This window comes from Bufo bufo, chromosome 2 (genome assembly GCF_905171765.1).
Source record: "Bufo bufo chromosome 2, aBufBuf1.1, whole genome shotgun sequence".
In the NCBI taxonomy this organism is placed as follows: Eukaryota; Metazoa; Chordata; class Amphibia; order Anura; family Bufonidae; genus Bufo; species Bufo bufo.
In genome coordinates this window covers 672368100-672388949 of record NC_053390.1, presented here as the reverse complement: position 1 = coordinate 672388949, position 20850 = coordinate 672368100, and the positions used below count along the sequence as shown (strand labels likewise).

Below are 20850 nucleotides of genomic sequence, written 5' to 3'. Positions count from 1 at the left end.
TAGGGGCTCAAATCCGGAAAAGAACTGATCAGTTTTATCCTAATGCACTCTGAATGGAGAGTCAGTCCTTCAGGATGCATCAGGATGTCTTCAGTTCAGTCTTTTTGACTGATCAGGCTTTTCAGAAAAACGTAGCATGCAGTATTTTTACCTCCGGCCAAAAAGCCTGAACACTTTGACTGAACGCCGGATCAGGCCTTTTTCCCATTGACTTGCATTAACGCCGGATCTGGCGCTGTGTGTTCAGTCAAAACGGATCCGGCTTTTGCATGTTAAACCCGAAAAATGTGAAAAAAAAAGTTAAAGTCCATAAATGGCGGATCCGTTTTTTCCAATGCATTTTTTCATTGTGATCAAAATCCTGATCTGGATTCAAATGTAATCCGTTTTCACACGTTTTTCCGGATCCGGCGGGCAGTTCCGGTGTCGGAATTGAACGCCGGATTAAAACAACGCTAGTGTGAAAGTAGCCTTAGTGGAAAAAATCGGTTCAAATGGAAAATTAGGTGAAAAAATGAAATTCTCAAATTTCATCCCCATTTGCCAATAACTCTTCTGCAACACCTAAAGGGTTAACAAAGTTTGTAAAATCAGTTTTGAATACCTTGAGGGGTGTAGTTTATAGAATGGGGTAATTTTTGGGCAGTTTCTATTATGTAAGCCTCGCAAAGTGACTTCAGAGCTGAAGTGGTCCTTTAAAAATTGGGTTTTAAAAAATTTCTGAAAGATTTCAAGATTTGCTTCTAAACTTCTAAGCCTTGTAACATCCCCAAAAAATAAAATTGTCATTCCCAAAATGCTACAAACATGAAGTAGACATATGGGGAATGTAAAGTCATCACAATTTTTGGGGGTATTACTATGGATTACATAAGTAGAGAAACTGAAACTTTGAAATTTGCAAATTTTTCAAAATTTTTGGTAAATGTTATTTTTTTATGCAAAAAATTTACTTTTTTGACCCAATTTTAGCAGTGTCATGAAGTACAATATGTGACGAAAAAACTATCTCAGAACGGCCTGGATAAGTCAAAGCGTTTTAAAGTTATCAGCACTTAAAGTGACACTGGTCATATTTGCAAAAAATGGCCAAGTCCTTAAGGTGAAATAGGGCTGAGTCCTTAAGGGGTTAACCTCACAGGTGAGTGGGAACCATGATATCTACTTGGTGATTTTTGTACAAGTCTCTAATGCCAAAACGTTTAAACTAGAAGAAATACGGCTAAGTCTAATCGTTCGTATAGTTTTAGAATTGTATGTTTGAGGTTAGCTACGTATATAAGAAGTCGTCTTGGGAAATGTCTTGCTTCATTTAAGAAATGACATTAATATGACCTTCACCAACCCAAAGACTAGTTCATTGTTTGCTGCTTTCCCTTGCAACTAAATGAAATGTAAAGTTCACGCTTTGTGTGTATGAGAAAATGTTAATCTGCTATCGTGCATTTGTTAGCTCTTATTAATATTCCAAGAGCCCTTTTACAATTAATATTGTGCTCGATCAGCAGTACATGAAACAATGATGTCCCTAGCTTCCACCTTATCCATAGGGGATGGCTTCAGCTTAGTACTTCATGTTTTTCTTATGAAATCCTAAGCCGCTCTGCATTGTGAAATATTCAGTATGCATTATTGATGGCTACCTCTTCATACAAAATAAGTCACTGGCATCATTCCCTGTATACAGTGTCATACATGGCTGTCAATCACGGAGTAGGCCCGCCCACATGACTCCTAAGCCTAGAATGAGCAGAGGTGTCAGTGAATAAATTATAAGTTAGACTAAATAATTTCCCATAAAACTACTGTGTATAGTAGTCAACTCCTGCTCGAACATTCTGCCTGCAGGTTGCATTTTCGAGGTGATAGGTTCACTTTAACAGAGAAGCTTTGTGTGCACAATATATAGAGAGATTTCCAAAATAGGGAAGCACTCCTTATACGTAGCAATCCGGGTGCCAGCGTTCAACCCTTGATCCTGGGTACATGAATATACAAGAAATCCGCGGCACTCCTCTGTAGACAGTGGAAAAAAACAAGTGTATTTATTCACACGTCACAGCGACATTTCAGTCCCCTCACGGAACCTTTCTCAAGCCAAGTGAATTACAAAGTGCAAGTGCATATATTTATATTAGTGACCAAAACAATCTATAATTTGCATACAGTGTTAAGATGATTCTATTCAAATATAGTTCATATATGTACATACATGTGTATAAATCCAATAAATTGCATAAGTGCCTGTGCATATACATTAACCCATGGGGTACCAGCGCCTTAGGCATCGTGGCTGCCATCCATGTCAGCCTGTGAGATCTAGCCCCCTGGATCTCACAGTGCAATACACTGGTAATACATTTACAGCCAATGGATTACAATACAGAAGTATTGGGATGGAAAAATCAAAGGATTCCAGCTCACCTTAATAAAAATGCTTTATTCGACTTCCTTAAAATCCGACATCAAATAGGACACTTTGCTGTGACGCGTTTCGGGCTATAACATCTTAGCCCTTCATCAAGACAAACAAATATACTAAAAAACTCTATTTTATACACAGGTACAAGACATGCCCACCTGATTTGAATAATCCCCATCACCTGGGGTCAATACCTGGTGACTAGCAAAACTTGACAGAGGGGAGGAGATTCTATCAGGTGGAACGGAAACCCAATACATGCAAAAATCATATTATTTATATTGTAGGGTTAGGTCATGTTTTCTATTCAACCCCTTAGGTATGCATGTTCCAAGATTAAACATCCAGTATGTCTCTTTACTTAAAAGTTTTTGTCTGCGATTTCCCCCCCCCCCCACCCCCCTCTAACTGGTGTAGTAACTCTTTCGATACCTTGTACCAAAAACGCTGAGGTATCGCCCTTGTGGACTATCGCGAAGTGTGATGTAGCTGCTGAGACATTACGCGTTGCAACATGCGGTATGTCACTAAGATGTTTGAGCTGGTTTATAGTACATCCCACGTATTGCAACGCGCAAGTTTGACAAGTAATGACATACAAACCTCTATGTGTTGGCTTTCTGAGGACCTCTTACTACAGGCCCCCCATACATAAACCACTGAAAATGTACTGTATAGTGGCTCCCTCCTGTTAGCAAAGAGAAGAAACAGGTGCTTTGAATTTCAACACCAGATCTTTTCATCTCCCCAGGAGATGAGCTCCTGCCAGAGGTGGTCTTACACCGCTTTCCCCCATTGAAAACACATACATGCTTGCAAGCTGAACATGAATGAGGGGGTCAGGGGAGATGGCTGTCGGCCAAACAAGCCAGCTGACCGCTACCATTTGATGTGGATACAATATTTTTTCTTACTAGATGTGGAAGCAAGAGATGTATTTGCTGCTCACACATGTCAAAGTTCCCCTTTGTAGTTAGCCATACTGGTTCACAAATCACATTCTCCAAAAATAAGCTTGGACTCCCTTTTTGTTCAATAGTTGGTGCTTTTTTCACTATGCACTTAATGCCTGCCTCTGCAATGTCCCCCCAAAAGTATTGTGATGCATTGTAAAAGGTATCAGACCCCCAAAAGTACAAGTCCCAGAGTGGGACAAAAAATAAATTGAAAAAAAGTAAAAAAAAAAAAAAAAAAGCGCCTCCTTTTCCCTCAATAAAATTAAAAAAAAAAATGGACATATTATGTTTTGCCGTGTCCGTATTGACCGGCTCTAAAAATATCACATGTTAAAAAAAACTTTAAAAAAAAATTCACTAAAATTGCAACACCAAGCGATCAAAAAGGCGTATTCTCCCCAAAAAAGTACCAATCTAACCGTTGCCTCATCCCGCATAAAATTAGCCTCTACCTAAGATAATCACCCAAAAAATAAAAACTATAGCGCTCAGACTATGGAGACAAGGACCTGCTCCATAAAAATATCACATGACCTAACCCCTCAGGTGAACGCAAAAAAAAAAAAATATATATATATAATATTATATTATATTTATCAATAAACTGTCAAAAAAGCAATTTTTTTGGTCACCTTGCATCAAAGTGTAATACCAAGTGATAAAAGTCATACACACCCTAAAATAGTAGCAATCAAACCGTCATGTCATACCGAAAAAAATTAGCCCCTGCATAAGAGTCGCGTCATATTTGGTATTGTCGCATCCGTAACCTGCTCTATAAAAATACCACATGATCTAACCTGTCAGATGAACACTGTAAATAACAAAAAAATAAACTGTGCCAAAACAGCTATGTTTTGTTACCTTGCCTCACAAAAAGTGTAATATAGAGCAACCAAAAATCATATGTACCCTAAAATAGTACCAACAAAACTGCCACCTTATCCCGTAGTTTCCAAAATGGGGTTTTTTTTTTTTTTTTTTTGTTTCTACTTTAGGGGTGCATCAGGGGGTCTTCAAATGTGACATGGCAGCTTAAAATTTTCCCAGTAAAAATCTGCCTTCCAAAAACCATATGGCTTTCCTTTTGTGCCCTGCCGTGTGCCCGTACAGCAGTTTACGACCACATATGGGGTGTTTCTGTAAACTACAGAATCAGGGTAATAAATATTGAGTTTTGTTTGGCTGTTAACCCTTGCTTTGTCAGCGGGAAAAAAATGGATTAAAATGGAAAATCGCCAAAAAAGTGATTCTGAAATCTCATCTACATATTCCTTTAATTCTTGTGGAACACCTAAAGGGTTAACAAAGTTTTTAAAAATCTGTTTTGAATACCTTGAGGGGTGTAGTTTCTAAAATAAGGCCATTTATGGGCAATTTCTATTATGTAAGCCCCACAAAGTGACTTCAGACCTGAACTAGTCCTTAAAAAGTGGGTTTTGGAAATTTTCTGAAAAATTTTAAGATTTGCTTCTAAACTTCTAAGCCTTCTAACGTCCCAAAAAAAGAAAATGTCATTTACAAAATAATCCAAACATGAAGTAGACATATGGGAAATGTAATATAATAACTTTTTTAGGAGTTATCACTATCTGCTTTAAAAGCAGAGAAGTTAAAATTTTGTTTTTTATTCATAAATAAAAATGAAATATTTTGACTAAAAAATGTACCACTGTCATGAAGTACAATGTGTGACAATCTCAGAATGGCTTGGATAAGTAAAAGCGTTTTAAAGTTATCACCACATAAATTGACATGTCGGATTTGCAAAAATCGGCCTAGGATTTAAGGTGAAAAGTGGCTCGGTACTGAAGGGGTTAAAAGCCGCTTGTCCAAGATAATATCAACAATATTTAAACCTGTATGTCCAGGGAGGGAATCATGGTCCTAAAACTGTCAGATAATCACCATGTCTATACATGTAGATTGCGTGAAAACCGCCAAGACCTCGGCGTTGTCCTCGTCTCACTGCACATTCTCCACCTCTAGTTTCCTCATATGCTCACTAACAGCGGTCGCCATTTTAAGGGCAAAATAGTGGGTAACTTCATATTCATAGTTTATAGTTATACAGCCACCTGATACAGGTCCAGATTAAGAAGGGACACATCGCAAGTTGCACGCTCGTTCAGATCCACTGTGCTTCTTTAAAAACACGGTGAGCGGAACCGGCAGAGCCAGACCAATCATCACTAACTGTTGGTAGGTGAAACACGAGGATTTTCATAATAAAAATATCTTACTATAGTAACATAGTATATAAGGCCGAAAAAAGACATTTGTCCATCCAGTTCGGCCTGTTATCCTGCAAGTTGATCAAGAGGAAGGCAAAAAAAAAAACTGAGGTAGAAGCCAACGACCCCTCTCTAGTAGCTATAGCCTGTAATATTATTACACTCCAGAAATACATCCAGGCCCCTCTTGAATTCCTTTATTGTACTCACCATCACCACCTCCTCAGGCAGAGAGTTCCATAGTCTCACTGCTCTTACTGTAAAGAATCCTCTGTTTGTGTATAAACCTTCTTTTCTCCAGACGCAGAGGATGTCCCCTCGTCACAGTCACAGTCCTGGGGATAAATAGATGATGGGAGAGATCTCTGTACTGCCCCCTGATATATTTATACATAGTAATTAGATCTCCCCTCAGTCTTTTTCTAAAGTGAATAACCCTAATTTTGTTAATTTTTCAGGGTACTATAATTGCCCCATTCCAGTTATTACTTTAGTTGCCCTCCTCTGGACCCTCTCCAGCACTGCTAGGTCTGCCTTGTTTACAGTTGCCCAGAACTGTACACAGTACTCCATGTGTGGTCTGACTAGCGATTTGTAAAGTGGTAGGACTATGTTCTTATCACGGGCATCTATGCCCCTTTTGATGCAACCCATTATTTTATTGGCCTTGGCAGCAGCTGCCTGGCACTGTTTTTTGCAGCTTAGTTTCCTGTTTTTTAAAATTCCTAGAGCCTTTTCCATGTCAGTGTTACCGAGTGTTTTACCATTTAGTATGTACGGGTGACTTGCATTATTCCTTCCCATGTGCATAACTTTACATTTGTCAGTGTTAAACCTCATCTGCCACTTATCTGCCCAAGTCTCCAATCTATCCAGATCCATCTGTAGTAGTATACTGTCCTCTTCAGTGTTAATTACTTTACACAGTTTAGTGTCATCTGCAAAAATTGATATTTTACTATGCAAGCCTTCTACAAGATCATTAATAAATATACTGAAGAGAATAGGGCCCAATACTGACCCCTGAGGTACCCCACTAGTGACAGTGACCCAATCTGAGTGTGTACCACTAATAACCACCCTCAGTTTTCTATCACCGAGCCAGTTACTTACCCACATACAGACGTTTTCTCCCAGTCCGAGCATTCTCATTTTATATACTAACCTTTTATTTGGTATAGTGTCAAATGCTTTGGAGAAGTCCAGATATACGACATCCATTGATTCGCCGCTGTCAAGTCTAGAACTTACCTCCTCATAGAAACTGATTAAATTAGTTTGGCATGACCGATCCCTCACGAAGCCATGCTGATATGGCGTTATTTGCTTATTTCCCAGAAAACCTTCAAACAGTTTACACACAACAGATGTTAAACTTACCGGCCTTTAGTTTCCAGGCTCTGTTTTTGGACCCTTTTTGAATATTGGAACCACATTTGCTATGTGCCAATCCTGTGGAACACTCCCTGTCAGTATAGAATCTGTAAATATCTGAAATAATGGTCTGGCTATGACATTACTTCGTTTAAAAATGTCTGACAGTGTGACACATCCTATCCCAACCCTGCGATGTAGTTCTTCCATACTGTAAAAAAATTAAGAATACAATAATTACCAAAATTGCAAACAAATACATATTATAAAAAAACAAAAAACTAGAATTCACTAGCCACAGAGGTTCAATAGGCATGAAGGGCGCGACACCTTAACTCATCATACCCACTGTAATTCTGAAATCAATATTTAAACCCTTTTGGCTTTAGGGAATTTGTTGAGTAGGGATAGTCTATCAGCCCCTCGCTTGGTTGTTCTCACTTGGTCTAGAATCATAAATCTCAACTCTTGTTTCTTGTGTCCTTTGTATGTAAAGTGCTTAGACGCCAGTAAATCCTTTTTTTTTTTTTTGTTTTTGTTTCTAATTGTTTGTCTGATTATTAAGTCTGGTTTTGATATCACAGGTAGTTACCCACACATACAACAGTTTGCAGGGGCACCACAACATATAAATTACCCATGAAGAATCACGTCAAGTAATAATTAATTACGAACCTCTCCTCTGTATCAGGATGTAAAAAAGAAGAACCCTTAATCATGAATTTACAATTAACACACCCTAAGCATGGAAAACATCCCATGCGTTTCGGTTTAAGAAATGATTGTATCCTACAATCCCCTCTAGATATCTGATTTTACTATTCTATCTCTAATACTCCTTGATCTCTTGTATGACATCATTGGGGGATCCTTGAATGCAGCTATTTGAGGATAACTGTTCAACATACCCCAATGCTTTCGCACAATCTGCTCAATCGATGGACTCAATTCATTATACACTGCTCAAAAAAATAAAGGGAACACTTAAACAACACAATGTAACTCCAAGTCAATCACACTTCTGTGAAATCAAACTGTCCCCTTAGGAAGCAACACAGAGTGACAATCAATTTCACATGCTGTTGTGCAAATGGGATAGACAACAGGTGGAAATTATAGGCAATTAGCAAGACACCCCCAATAAAGGAGTGGTTCTGCAGGTGGTGCCCACAGGCCACTTCTCAGTTCCTATGCTTCCTGGCTGATGTTTTGGTCATTTTGAATGCTGGCGGTGCTTTCACTCTAGTGGTAGCATGAGACGGAGTCTACAACCCACACAAGTGGCTCAGGTAGTGCAGCTTATCCAGGATGGCACATCAATGCGAGCTGTGGCAAGAAGGTTTGATGCGTTTGTCAGTGTAGTGTCCAGAGCATGGAGGCGCTACCAGGAGACAGGCCAGTACATCAGGAGACGTGGAGGAGGCCGTAGGAGGGCAACAACCCAGCAGCAGGACCGCTACCTCCGCCTTTGTGCAAGGAGGAACAGGAGGAGCACTGCCAGAGCCCTGCAAAATGACCTCCAGCAGGCCACAAATGTGCATGAGTCTGCTCAAACGGTCAGAAACAGATATGAGGGCCCGACGTCCACAGGTGTGGGTTGTGCTTACAGCCTAACACCATGCAGGACGTTTGGCATTTGCCAGAGAACACCAAGATTGGCAAATTCGCCACTGGCGCCCTGTGCTCTTCACAGATGAAAGCAGGTTCACACTGAGCACATGTGACAGACGTGACAGAGTCTGGAGACGCTGTGGAGAACGTTCTGCTGCTTGCAAAATCCTCCAGCATGACCGATTTGGCATTGGGTCAGTAATGGTGTGAGGTGGCATTTCTTTGGAGGGCCGGACAGCCCTCCATGTGCTCGCCAGAGGTAGCCTGACTGCCATTAGGTACCGAGATGAGATCCTCAGACCCCTTGTGAGACCATATGCTGGTGCGGTTGGCCCTTGGTTCCTCCTAATGCAAGACAATTCTAGACCTCATGTGGCTGGAGTGTGTCAGCAGTTCCTGCAAGACGAAGGCATTGATGCTATGGACTGGCCCGCCCGTTCCACAGACCTGAATCCAATTGAGCACATCTGGGACATCATGTCTCGCTCTATCCACCAACGTCACGTTGCACCACAGACTGTCCAGGAGTTGGCAGATGCTTTAGTCCAGGTCTGGGAGGAGATCCGTCAGGAGACCGTCCGCCACCTCATCAGGAGCATGCACAGGCGGCGTAGGGAGGTCATACAGGCACGTGGAGGCCACACACACTACTGAGCCTCATTTTGACTTGTTTTAAGGACATTACATCAAAGTTGGATCAGCCTGTAGTGTGTTTTTCCACTTTAATTTTGAGTGTGACTCCAAATCCAGACCTCCATGGGTTGAAAAATTTAATTTCCATTTTTTTTTATTTTTGTGTGAATTTGTTGTCAGCACATTCAACTATGTAAAGAACAAAGTATTTCAGAAGAATATTTAATTAACTCAGATCTAGGATGTGTTATTTTTGTGTTCCCTTTATTTTTTTGAGCAGTGTATATTGACACAAATGGTAACCTCTCTTTGTTTAGTAACAGACGTTAATGGACTATTTCTCGAGATCTGTTTAACTCAAGTTAAATGTCTATGTACTAGATTCTTTCAATACCCTCTTGATATAAATGATCCCTCCATCTTATTCAAAGCTTTATCAGCATTTTGCTCAGTGTCTACAGTTCTCCTTACCCTCAACATTTGGCTATAGGGCAACGAGTTCACCATTCTCCTTGGATGACTACTCGTATAAATGTAGTAATGTATTTTTGTCAGTTTTTTTTTTTTTTTAAATATTCAAATCAGTGTCCAAAATACCATTATCAGTGTATACCTGCGTGTCAAGAACTTGGACACTCTCCTCCGAAGCTGTCAATGTGAATTTAATCTACTCGTCAATAGAGTTCAAATAATAATAAAACTCAATCAATAAATCCAACGTCCCAGTCCAAATAAGAAAAATATAATTGTCTATGTATCTCCACCACGATGTCTGTATCCCTAATATATAAGCTAAGTCCCTAATATATGACTTGGCGTATAAGAAGTGTCATTTATTAGGGATACTGCATATTTTCTAGTTAAACACTATTGAGTTACCACAGTGGGCGACATTAGCCTCCTTTGATATTGTATCTTTGTATACCTCTATTAATCATACTAGGGGCCTACCGACTATAGAAAAGACTTTAGATCAGTCCTCATATTCTGATGATACTAGACGATTTATATTGGAACTTCTTGAATTGACTTGGACTTGGAATTACTTCTCTTTTCAGGGGAAGTTGTATTTGCAGCGGGTTGGAGCGGCAATGGGATCCAATGTCGCGCCCACTTATGCAAATATTTATGTGAGGAACAGTACGTCTGTGTCTCCCCACTACAGACATGTTCTGTCGTGGTGGAGATACATAGACAATATTTTTCTTATTATCTTGATGGCCAAACTGCTTTTAATGTATTTGCACAGGCACTTATGCACTTTATTGGATTTATACACATGTATGTACATATATGAACTATATTTGAATAGAATCATCTTGACACTATGCAAATTATGGATTGTTTTGGTCACTAACCAATTATGGGATATATAAATATATGCACTTGCACTTTGTTAGATCACTTGGCTTGAGAGAGGTTCCGTGAGGGGACTGAAACGTCTGACATGTGAATAAATACACTTGTTTCCACAGTCTACAGAGGAGTGCCGTGGATTTCTTGTGTGTGTTAGAGATATATATATATATATCACACACACACACACACACACACACACACACACACACACACACACACACACACACACACACACACACACACACACCCCTCTCCTGCTCCTGGACGCCACCGCTCCTCACCATCGCGATCCTTTTCATCCTGCTGTTGGCTGTGTATCGCGGCGCACAGTGTGAGGTCACGAGCACCCTCACGCTGTGCGCAGCTCTGCACAGCCGAGCCGAGGACCAGGAAGCAGTGAGGACAGAGCTTTCACCACTTCCCGGTCCTCCGGTACTAATGAAGCGTTTCATTAGTATTCGCCCCATAATACGCAGGGGCATTTTTTCCCACACTTTTCCTCTAGCTCGCTCCTTTACCAGTGACCTCGACAACACCCCATCCACCCCCCCTAACAAAGACCTCCACAGCGGGACATTATGGTCTTTTGATAGTATATAAAATCCCACAGAATTAGTATACACTTAAGTTCATGTGAGTTGCATCAGCCTCACACAAAAGCTGTCTTATACTAAGAATGTCCTTCGTTGCTATATGCAACCTGATGAATATCCAGGCTAACTGCCACAACAGCAAACACACAATGGCTCCTGTAGTTTGGCGGTTAGGTTATTAAGCGTATTTTTTGGCAAATAATTGGAAAGCGCGGGTTAAATTTTCCACTCCAAAAATAGACCGACATTCCCGAGTCACAGGAGGCGGCTGCGCAAAATTTTGTGATTGTAAATTATATATATACACACATACACAACTTGGTTGTTCATCTTGCTATTGGCATAGCTCACGGCTTTCATTTGTGTCTCTCCTTGTTATGTAAGTGACAGAAACTTGTCTATAGTAACCTTTCTAGAAGCTCAATGGTTTCATTTTCATGGACATATTTCATATATAATTCTTAACTCTTTCATACCTGGTCTTTGTTCTCATTTGACAACCCCTTCATGTAGTGTACAAAATAAAACTACCACTGACGGTGTCATGGTATTCCACATCCATGCCAAAATTAAATGCCGTAATCAGTTTGATACATTTGTCTTTTAAATCCAACATAACATTAAAATAATGTCAAATATGCTGTTAAATGAGAGAATGCTGCAGCCTAGGCAATGTGTGTGTAACAGTAGTAATAGCCATATGAGAACTCCAGCCAAGATTGCTTGACCAGCTGCTCCTCCACTGGTGAATGCCTTACCAGTGAGCCCCACCTCCCAAATTGAGATGCACCTCATACACCAATAGAACACGGGTACTGTACAGAGTAGGAAGATAACTAGTAGTAGGACAACACCAACACCTGTTTAAAATGCTTTTATTGTTTATTTTTTTATTAATGTTTTTTTCTTGACATCTAACATCTAATTCCTGATTCTTTGTAGAGATAGAGGTTCTGATGCTTCATGGACTAATGACCAAGAGCCACCTCCAGATGTAAGTAAGCGTTTCAATGAGATTAAAAATGTATATTGCATAGCATTTGACCAACAGCTTTCTTGTGTATACAGGTGGCCTACCATCGATCTTTAGCTTTTTATGTAACCCGAGTTACACAGTCAAAGGCAAAGGTGTGAAATAAATGCTCGTCAATAGTCAAGCCATATCTCACCAGATCCGTTCTACTTGCTTTCTATTGTTGCAGTTTAACAGCTCTTTTAAAGGGAATCATCATCAAAACATGACCTATTGTTTAAAACAAAAGAAAAAATATCCTAATATCCTGGAGTTTTTCATTAGCCCTTGAAGGGGCTATAAAACCCAAATATGCTCCACCTAAGATAAGAAATCAACTGATCTGTTTCTAGCTTTTTTGCCAAGACTGTTCAGTGATGCTCCTGGTCCCTGGCATGAATCTGTCCATATTAGTAGTGACATGTCCCTGAGCGGCACATGCCATCTGGGGATACATCACTGTTGAGGCCAGTTGTTGGCTAAAGGAGAGCACAAGACCTCATCCAGACATTTACAGGCCAGGTACTGGAAGCTTAGCTGAACGGAGCCTCTCCACTAGAAATGAGCGGGTGCGTGGAGTACGTATTTTAGGGCGATCACATTCGGGGCATAGTTAGTGTGATTAAAACTGGACAAACTCTTCACACCTATGTTGAAACTTCCTGTTCTGGACATTTACAGTAGGCGACATCACAGCCTATCTACTCCCCTTTCCGTTACAATGACTTTCAGAGGTCACAGACCATGCCTAGAAAACCCCTTCATGAATGCCCTCCAGTCTAATATTCTATGACCCATGTGGTTGCTGTAAAACCTATTTCTAAATATTGCTAAATGGAGTCCGTCAGCAGTTTTGACTGTGCGAACTGAAAAACATCACTAGTAGGGGCTGAGGAGAGCAGTGCAAACTTACTTTATGTGGATCTTTTATTGAAGGGTCCTTCCATCTCCCACTACAGCTGTCACTCAGAGGGGAGGGAGGTGGGAAGCAGCTCACTGCAGAGAGCACTTCATAATGGAGCTTTGTCTCCAGTGTACTTAAAGGGTTATTCTGTTTTCATGAAATGATTGACCTATCCCCAGGTAAACATTAAAAAGGATGCAGCTCTCGCACTAGCACTGCAGGGCCTTCAAGCAGCTGATCAGCGGGGTTGCCAAGAGTCAGATCACTACCTATTTGATAATGATGACATCCTGAGGATAGGTCATCAGTATCACAAAACTGAAATACCCCTTTAAGGAGCAGAAGCTGGCAGAATAAAAGTTCATATTTATACTAATCTTAGATAAATTGGTTGCTCCGATTAATTTTCTATAGAAAACACGATAAAAAAAATCTGCCATCAGGAAAAAAATAAAATAATATATTTGAATTAAAAATTTGGCGGAATTTTTTATTTTAGAAGTGACACATTCACCTTTTAAAAAGGGCCTTTATGTGAAGACTTGAGTTGTCCTATAGACATGCTAGAAGATGCTGTTTGGACTAGGCATTGACTGCATCACTCTTTAGAGCATATTAATCTCTACAAATTACTTCACTAGAGTTCACATGAGTGAGGCTCGGAGTCTGAGACTAGCCATTGACTGTAGGGCACTCGAAGGCTCTTCTACATAAGCCGACTGACGGCAAATGATCAGAAGCTAATGTTTCCTAATCCGTTCAGCAGAGCGGAGAGATGCCTTTACATGCAGCACTCATCCCCTCTGTATGGGAAGGAGTGATCACTCTTTTACACAGCATGATCTGCTGCCAGAAAACGGTGCTTTACTGAAGATGTGAAAGATGCGATCACCTGATGAATGAGCGTTAGATTAATATTATTGCTGATTCAGAGATCATCTCCAAGTACAAACAGAATGATGTTTTTTTTTTGGAGATTTACCTTTCCCATCACGTATAAAACATACCAAGATCTAGAAAAACCAGAAACACAAAAAAAAGTTTAAAAAAAATCTGCAGGTCGGTTTACAGGTTAGGCTACTTTCACACTCGCGTTTGCACCAATAATTCACAGACTGATCCGCACCAATAATGCAAACGCTTGTATCCATTTTCATTATTTATAAAATAAATAAAAAAGTCTAATTCAAAACTGATCCGTATTGACTTACATTGAAAGTCAATGGAGGACGGATCCGTTTTCAATTGCACCATATTGTGTCAGTGAAAACTGATCCGTCCCCATTGACTTACATTGTAAGTCAGGACGGATCCGTTTGGCTCTGCATAGTCAGACGGTCACCAAAACGCTGCATTCAGAATGCATTGGGGATGAACTGATCCGTTTTGGGCCGCTTGTGAGAGCCCTGAAACGGATCTCACAAGCGCACTCAAACGCCAGTGTGAAAGTAGACTTCTACTGCATCTCCGTACCCCTTACCCTTATACAGTCAAGCTCTCACTGCCTTTGACTGGTAATGGAGTCCACATATAATGCGCCAAAATCGGCTATAGCGTAGCTCAGAAGTTCTCTTGCAAACTTCCAACGAATTCCAATCAGTAGCAGAGCACGCTGAATATTATGAAATTAATCTTTATTCCACACACACAAATGTCCAGAGTCCATATAAAAAGTCCAGTACAACTGCGCTGCTACTTTATCTAATCCCGATCCCCTGTTGATTCTTGATTCCTCATTCAGTGATAAGAGATCTAAGCATTTTATTCATTAAATGTTATATTTTTAAGGTAGTAGACTATAGCGATGACTAGAAGGAACGAGACGCAAAACAGAAGAAAAAAGCTCAGAATTGGTTTGTCCATTAGTTATATATCATATTATATCATGTATTGCTCCGATGCAGTCTATCCGTGACTCCCCCCGCTTAGGGAGGGAATCGGGATTACATTACTGTGATACCCTGATACCCATCCATAGTGCGGTGGGATTATGACCTGGAGCGGATATGCTGACAGGTCTGGACAGTGAGGTGTATGCGGTCTGACACTCCGTGATGCCCCCCTGATACAGACATTCCGGCACGGAGACTGGTGGTTGCCCGCCGATCTTCTGTTTGCAGATCAGCTTTTATCTGCTGAAACTGCGGAGCTTTGGACACTTTGAGTGTGTCTTTGTAATTCTGTATAGGGAACTTGCCGGCCTGTATGGGCATGGGCATGAGCATGCGCCCTGCAAGAAAGATAGCTGCCATCTTTACTGTGGTTCCCATATTTTTCTATATTACTACGTGTCTCGCGAGAGCATGTGGAGCGGCACAGACCGCCCTTCCGGACGCCAGCAGACTCCACTATGTCTCCACGACTTAAAGTGACTCATCCGAAGTTTTTTAAGGTTTTAATCAACTTGTGATTTTTATGCACTGTGTACACTTTATATGTTGATTGGTAATCATGTATGTATGTTGATATTATTACTGTATTGACCACGCTATGCACTTTATATGATCACAATCAATTTAGGTATAATCATGATTATAGATGAATTGTATTTTTAATATTGCTGCATTTTTGATGCACTTACCGTACTTATGGATCTGTGATTATGACATGGTTTGCACTATTTGTATGCCACTATGCACATGTTGTTCAGCTAGACAAAGGCTCCAATGAGAGAGCTGAAACGTTGCTGCTAGATGGGTGAATAAAACATCCACTTTTTTTCACTAATCTGGAGTGCTGCCTTTCTGTATTGGCATAATACCTTTTTTAAGTATTCATTTTTTACCAGTGCTTTTGTCTGAGATAGCAAGTCTGCTTGATACCTCCCTGGGGGGGGCGCTAAGATTCTTGATTCCTCATTCAGTGATAAGAGATCTAACCATTTTATTCATTAAATGTTATGTTTTTAAGGTGGTAGACTATAGCGATGACGAGAAGGAACGAGACGCAAAACAGAAGAAAAAAGCTCAGAATTTAGTAAAAAAGAAGCAGAAATCAGATCCAGACAAACCAGGTAAGTAAATGCTTTGGACCAGGTTACGTTCATGGTCATTACAGCACATGAAATACTGAGTAGGAAAGTGGTAGAATTTATCCTTTTTAGGAAATGATGGCTTTTTAAGGAGCAGGCTTCAGGTTGGAAAGCTGGCTGTTCAGGGACACAGTATATAAGGTAGCCAGCCACAAGATTCCTGTGCAGGTGTTCAGGTTTTCCGAGCGTTGCAATAGAAAATTTGTCAGTTCTTGGCTGCAGGGGTGAAAAATGATTGACTGGATATCAGAATAATTGGCTGCATCGTTTTAGGCTCTATCTGTGCTAAACATTAGCGGTTTTGGATACACAGTTGGCAGAAATGTATAATTTTTATGCATACATCTACTGTCCTGGCATTTTGTAATAAATGCTGCTTTTTTAGTATTGCACTGGATGTAATGAGGAAGGCATTGCTTGTGCTTTTAACTTGTGTTTCATATTTCCCTTGCAGCAACGAATGCCCAGGTATCGCAACGGTTTTCTGGTGCTCAGACATTTTCAAGACGTTATGAAAGAAATGGTTCTACGCCTCATTTCTCTCGCGGACGGGGTTCACATACGCAAGAAAATAATTATGGACAACACCACCAACCATATTACCCTTCTGGCTTTCTAGGACAGCATATGATGCCGCAGTCATATACTTACCACAATCCTAATTCTCAAGAATACGCTATGCCAATGGCAAATAACGGTTACCACGCCCTTATGCCAAATTTCTATGGACAGTATGCTAATATGCAGGCATTTCCGCCTCCTGATGTTAATTGGCCTGCATATGCTTATATGCAAAACTCGCACTTGTACAATCTGCCTCCTCCTCCACCACCACCACCACCACCACCACCACCTGCTCCTCCAAATTCAGGAGAGCCTAGCTATTGAAGTATTATTTTGGCCTTTCCAGATATAAAATATTATTTTGATGGTGATTTTCAGTCTACGTTCGAAATGTTAATGTGAAATTGCTGAAGCCTTTAATGTACTGTAAGGAAATGTTTTGTATATGGATGACGTGTAATAGAAAACCAATAATTCTACAGTGACATCTACAGATTTTTAGGAATTTATTTTTAGACAGACTCATCCTATATAGTATTTTGTAGCAAGGCTTGTTTTGTATAAAAGTTGATATTTTTAACAGTGTTGAATATTTGACTTTTGCATTTGTAAAAGGATGACTAAATCTTTTATTTTCTAATCTTTATTCTGTGTAGTGTTATCAGATATTTAAATCGTTATTGTAAACTTTAAATATCCTCTCTAACAAAGCAATTCACAGTATATTACGAATGTAAATATATTTGTACTATCTTTTTCTTTATAAAAATGTTCTGTTATTACCAGTTTTTTTTTTTTTTTTTGTTTTTTTTTTTTTGTTTTATCACAAACTATGAAGAAAAAGCATTTTTATTTTTAATTCAGGCAGGCAAATGTTAAAGGAGATTTTGGTTATAGGTTGCTCATAAATATAGAAGACTGTACTCGTGTAGCATGTTATTCTTGTCCAGCGTGGGCTGCTGAGGTTAAAGGGATCCAGTCTCTAGGCAGCATGTTATAGAGCAGGATGAACTGTGCTAGTTTTGTGGGAAAAAATTCAGTATAGGGCCTCGTGCACCCGACCGTTGTGTGCATCCGCGCCCGTTGTTCCGTTTTTTGTTTTTTTTTGCAGACCCATTGACTTTCAATGGGTCAGTGGAAAAATCGGAAAATGCACCGTTTGGCTTCCGTGTCCGTGATCCGTTTTTCCAGTCCGTGAAAAAAATATGACCTGTCCTATTTTTTTCACGGACAACGGTTCATGGACCCATTCAAGTCAATGGGTCCGTGAAAAATCACGGATGCACACAAGATAGGAAAAACGGACACGGATGACTATCATTTTCAATGCAAACTTGACTTATTATTTTTTTTTCACTTTTCATGTCCGTGGATCCTCCAAAAATCAAGGAAGACCCACAGAAGAAAAAACGGTCACAGATCACGGAACAACCGAAATCCGTTTTGCAGACCGCAAAAAAAAAACTGTCGTGTGCATGAGGCCTAACTTTATTGATCTAAATTCTGGTCTTAAGAGTCAAGTGAGCCGTCCTACTCTGTCTGTGTATGCACACTGAAACAGGAAAGATGATCAGTAACTCATTAGGACAGCCCACTGGACTCCTATTAAATGACAGTGTGTTTTCCTTGCAAAATCATGTGGCTATTGGCCAGCAAGTGTGAGTGATGCTTTGGCAGCATATGGATGCTGCAACTTGTTACTGTACCTGAACTTTTTTTATTTTATTTTTTTAACCTGTTGATCATCCCTTAAAGAAGCAGTCCAATAAAGATTTTTATTCTGACATGTTAGAAAGGTACATGATGTAAATTGTAGTAAAGGTAATCTTTTACTAGTGACTGTATTTGTAATTTATAACCTCCCTTCTGATCCTCAGCTGTGTCCTTTCACAAACTTCCTGATGTCCAAATGACAGTCAGTGACATCTCTATTCATTCCTGTGAGACTGACATTGAGACTCCCATATGATTACATAGAGAAACTGGCTTTCTGTCTACACATAAGATGCTATGTTATTTGGAGAGTTAGAGTGCTAGTCACATGACATAGCTGATCAGAAGGGAGGTTATAACTCACAAATATAGTCTCTGGTAATAAAATTACCATCACTACAGTTTACATCATGTAACCTTTCTAACAGATTAGAGAATACAAATTTCTGTGGGAGTACTTCAAGTAAATCACCAATCAAATGTTAGGATTTGTAAATTCTCACAGATCTCAGAAGTTTACAACTTGCTTTTTCTATACAGAAAATTTTATAACATTTTCACAGTTGCCAGCCATTAGCAATTTTCAATTTCTCAAACAGCCTTCTGTTTTTGGATTACCTCCACTGCTAACATTAGCATTCTAATTGAATGGAATAAGTTACTGCTTAAAGGGGTTCTCTGGGAATTAAGAAAATGAAAATATTTAGATATTACGTTATGATAAATATATTCCCAAATACCTATCATTAGGTATAATGGCTAGTTTTGTCTAGGGAGCAATTATTAGGCGAAATAAAATGGCCGCCGTTTTATTAGTACAAACAAAACCTGTCCTAATCATACAGGAAGAGAAGTTACTTCACAACACTGAGGTAAAGAGCTGCCTCATCCTCTCTGCTCTACTTCTCAGGGATTATGATCCTGAATAGAGGTGAATCTCTGGGGGAATGGAGATGATGAGGAGACATTAGAGGATTTTGGGGTGTGGCTTATGAGCAGCAGCATTTGTATGCAGTCTCTATTACCACAGCCACAGTCTGCCCTGTCCATCCTCTCTGTAATAAATTCCCAAGAGATTTGGCTAAAGTTCTTATCCACTGTATAATAATCCCTGACAAGTAGGGCAGAGAGGAGGATGAAGCAGCTCTTTACCTCAGTGTTGTGAAGTAACTTGTCCTCCTGTGTGATTAGGACAGCTGAAGTGAAGTCTCAAAGGATGCAGCTGTTGCTGGGTGATTCAATCATAAGAAGTGTGGAGCTTAAAGAAAATGGTTTTGTGAGATGTCTCCCTGGGGCTACTGCTAGAAGAGATAGAAGACGTATTATTAATATTGTTAAGCAAGCAAGCAAAGCAGGAAGGGGACGTGGATGTTCTTGTCCATCTAGGGACAAATGACCTGGCTTGCAATGAAGTGTCAGAGGTGAAAAAATCTTTTATCACACTTGGTAATGACGTACAGGATTTTGCATCCACCATTTCATTTTCTGAAGTTCTGCATGTGCATAATGTTCAGAATGATAGGCAGAGGCGCATAAAGGAGTTCAACATATGGCTTGGTAAATGGTGTCAAGAGCAAGGATTTGGCTTTGTTTCTCATGATAGCTCTACTTGGAATAGAAAGGAACTGTACAAAAAAGATGGTTTGCATCTTTCTCTCAAAGGAACAAATGTACTTAGTGAACAACTCCAAGAATTTGCGAAAGAGTATTTAAACTAGGAAGGGGGGGCAAAAGAGTGAAAATAAGAGTCCAATTGCCCCCCGAAACAATGCCAGAACAGGTCAGAAGCATAGAGGTTAAGAAATGATAAGCTCAGAGTCCTGTCTACAAATGCTCGCAGTTTAGGTAAAAAAATCAATGAACTTGGGTCAATAATGGCATCTGAGAATGTAGATTTAGTGGCTGTTACGGAGACATGGTTTAATGAAAGAAATGACTGGGACATAACCATACCAGGGTACTCTTTATACAGAAGAGACAGAGAAGGCAAGAAAGGAGGAGGAGTGGCCCTGTATGTGAAAGATAGCATTAAATCTAACCTAATACAAGTTGGTGAGGCCAACATAGAGTCAGTTTGGGTTACGTTGCAGTTTGCTAACCATGCAGTAACTCGTGTAGGTGTGATATATAGACCACCTGGTCAAGTTAAAGAACTAGATGATCTACTAGTTGAAGAAATAGCTAAAATGACAATGAAAGGAGAAGTTATCATTATGGGAGATTTCAATCTTCCAGATATAAACTGGAAAACCAAAATAGCAAGTTCTACCAGGAGTACAGATATTCTAAATTCCCTACTAGGGTTATCTCTACAACAAGTTGTTGAGGAGCCAACCCGGAGGGAGGCCATTTTGGATTTGGTATTCACAAACGGGGATTCGGTATATGATGTCATTGTAGGCGAAACCTTGGGATCTAGTGATCACCAGTCAGTGTGGTTTAAT

The 20850-nt window shown here is 40.0% G+C and overlaps 1 protein-coding gene across 1 annotated transcript in view; it reads left to right on the top strand.

The window, feature by feature from the left end:
• The window catches only part of NAF1 (nuclear assembly factor 1 ribonucleoprotein), a 105646-nt gene extending 88505 nt beyond the window's left edge, over nt 1–17141 (top strand). Inside the window, exons 7-9 of the mRNA XM_040418624.1 lie at nt 12125–12176; nt 16009–16111; nt 16584–17141. Coding sequence (XP_040274558.1) covers nt 12125–12176; nt 16009–16111; nt 16584–17017 — 589 coding nt within the window. The 3' untranslated portion in view covers nt 17018–17141. The remainder of the gene's footprint in view (nt 1–12124; nt 12177–16008; nt 16112–16583) is intronic.
• Nucleotides 17142–20850: the final 3709 nt, after the last annotated feature.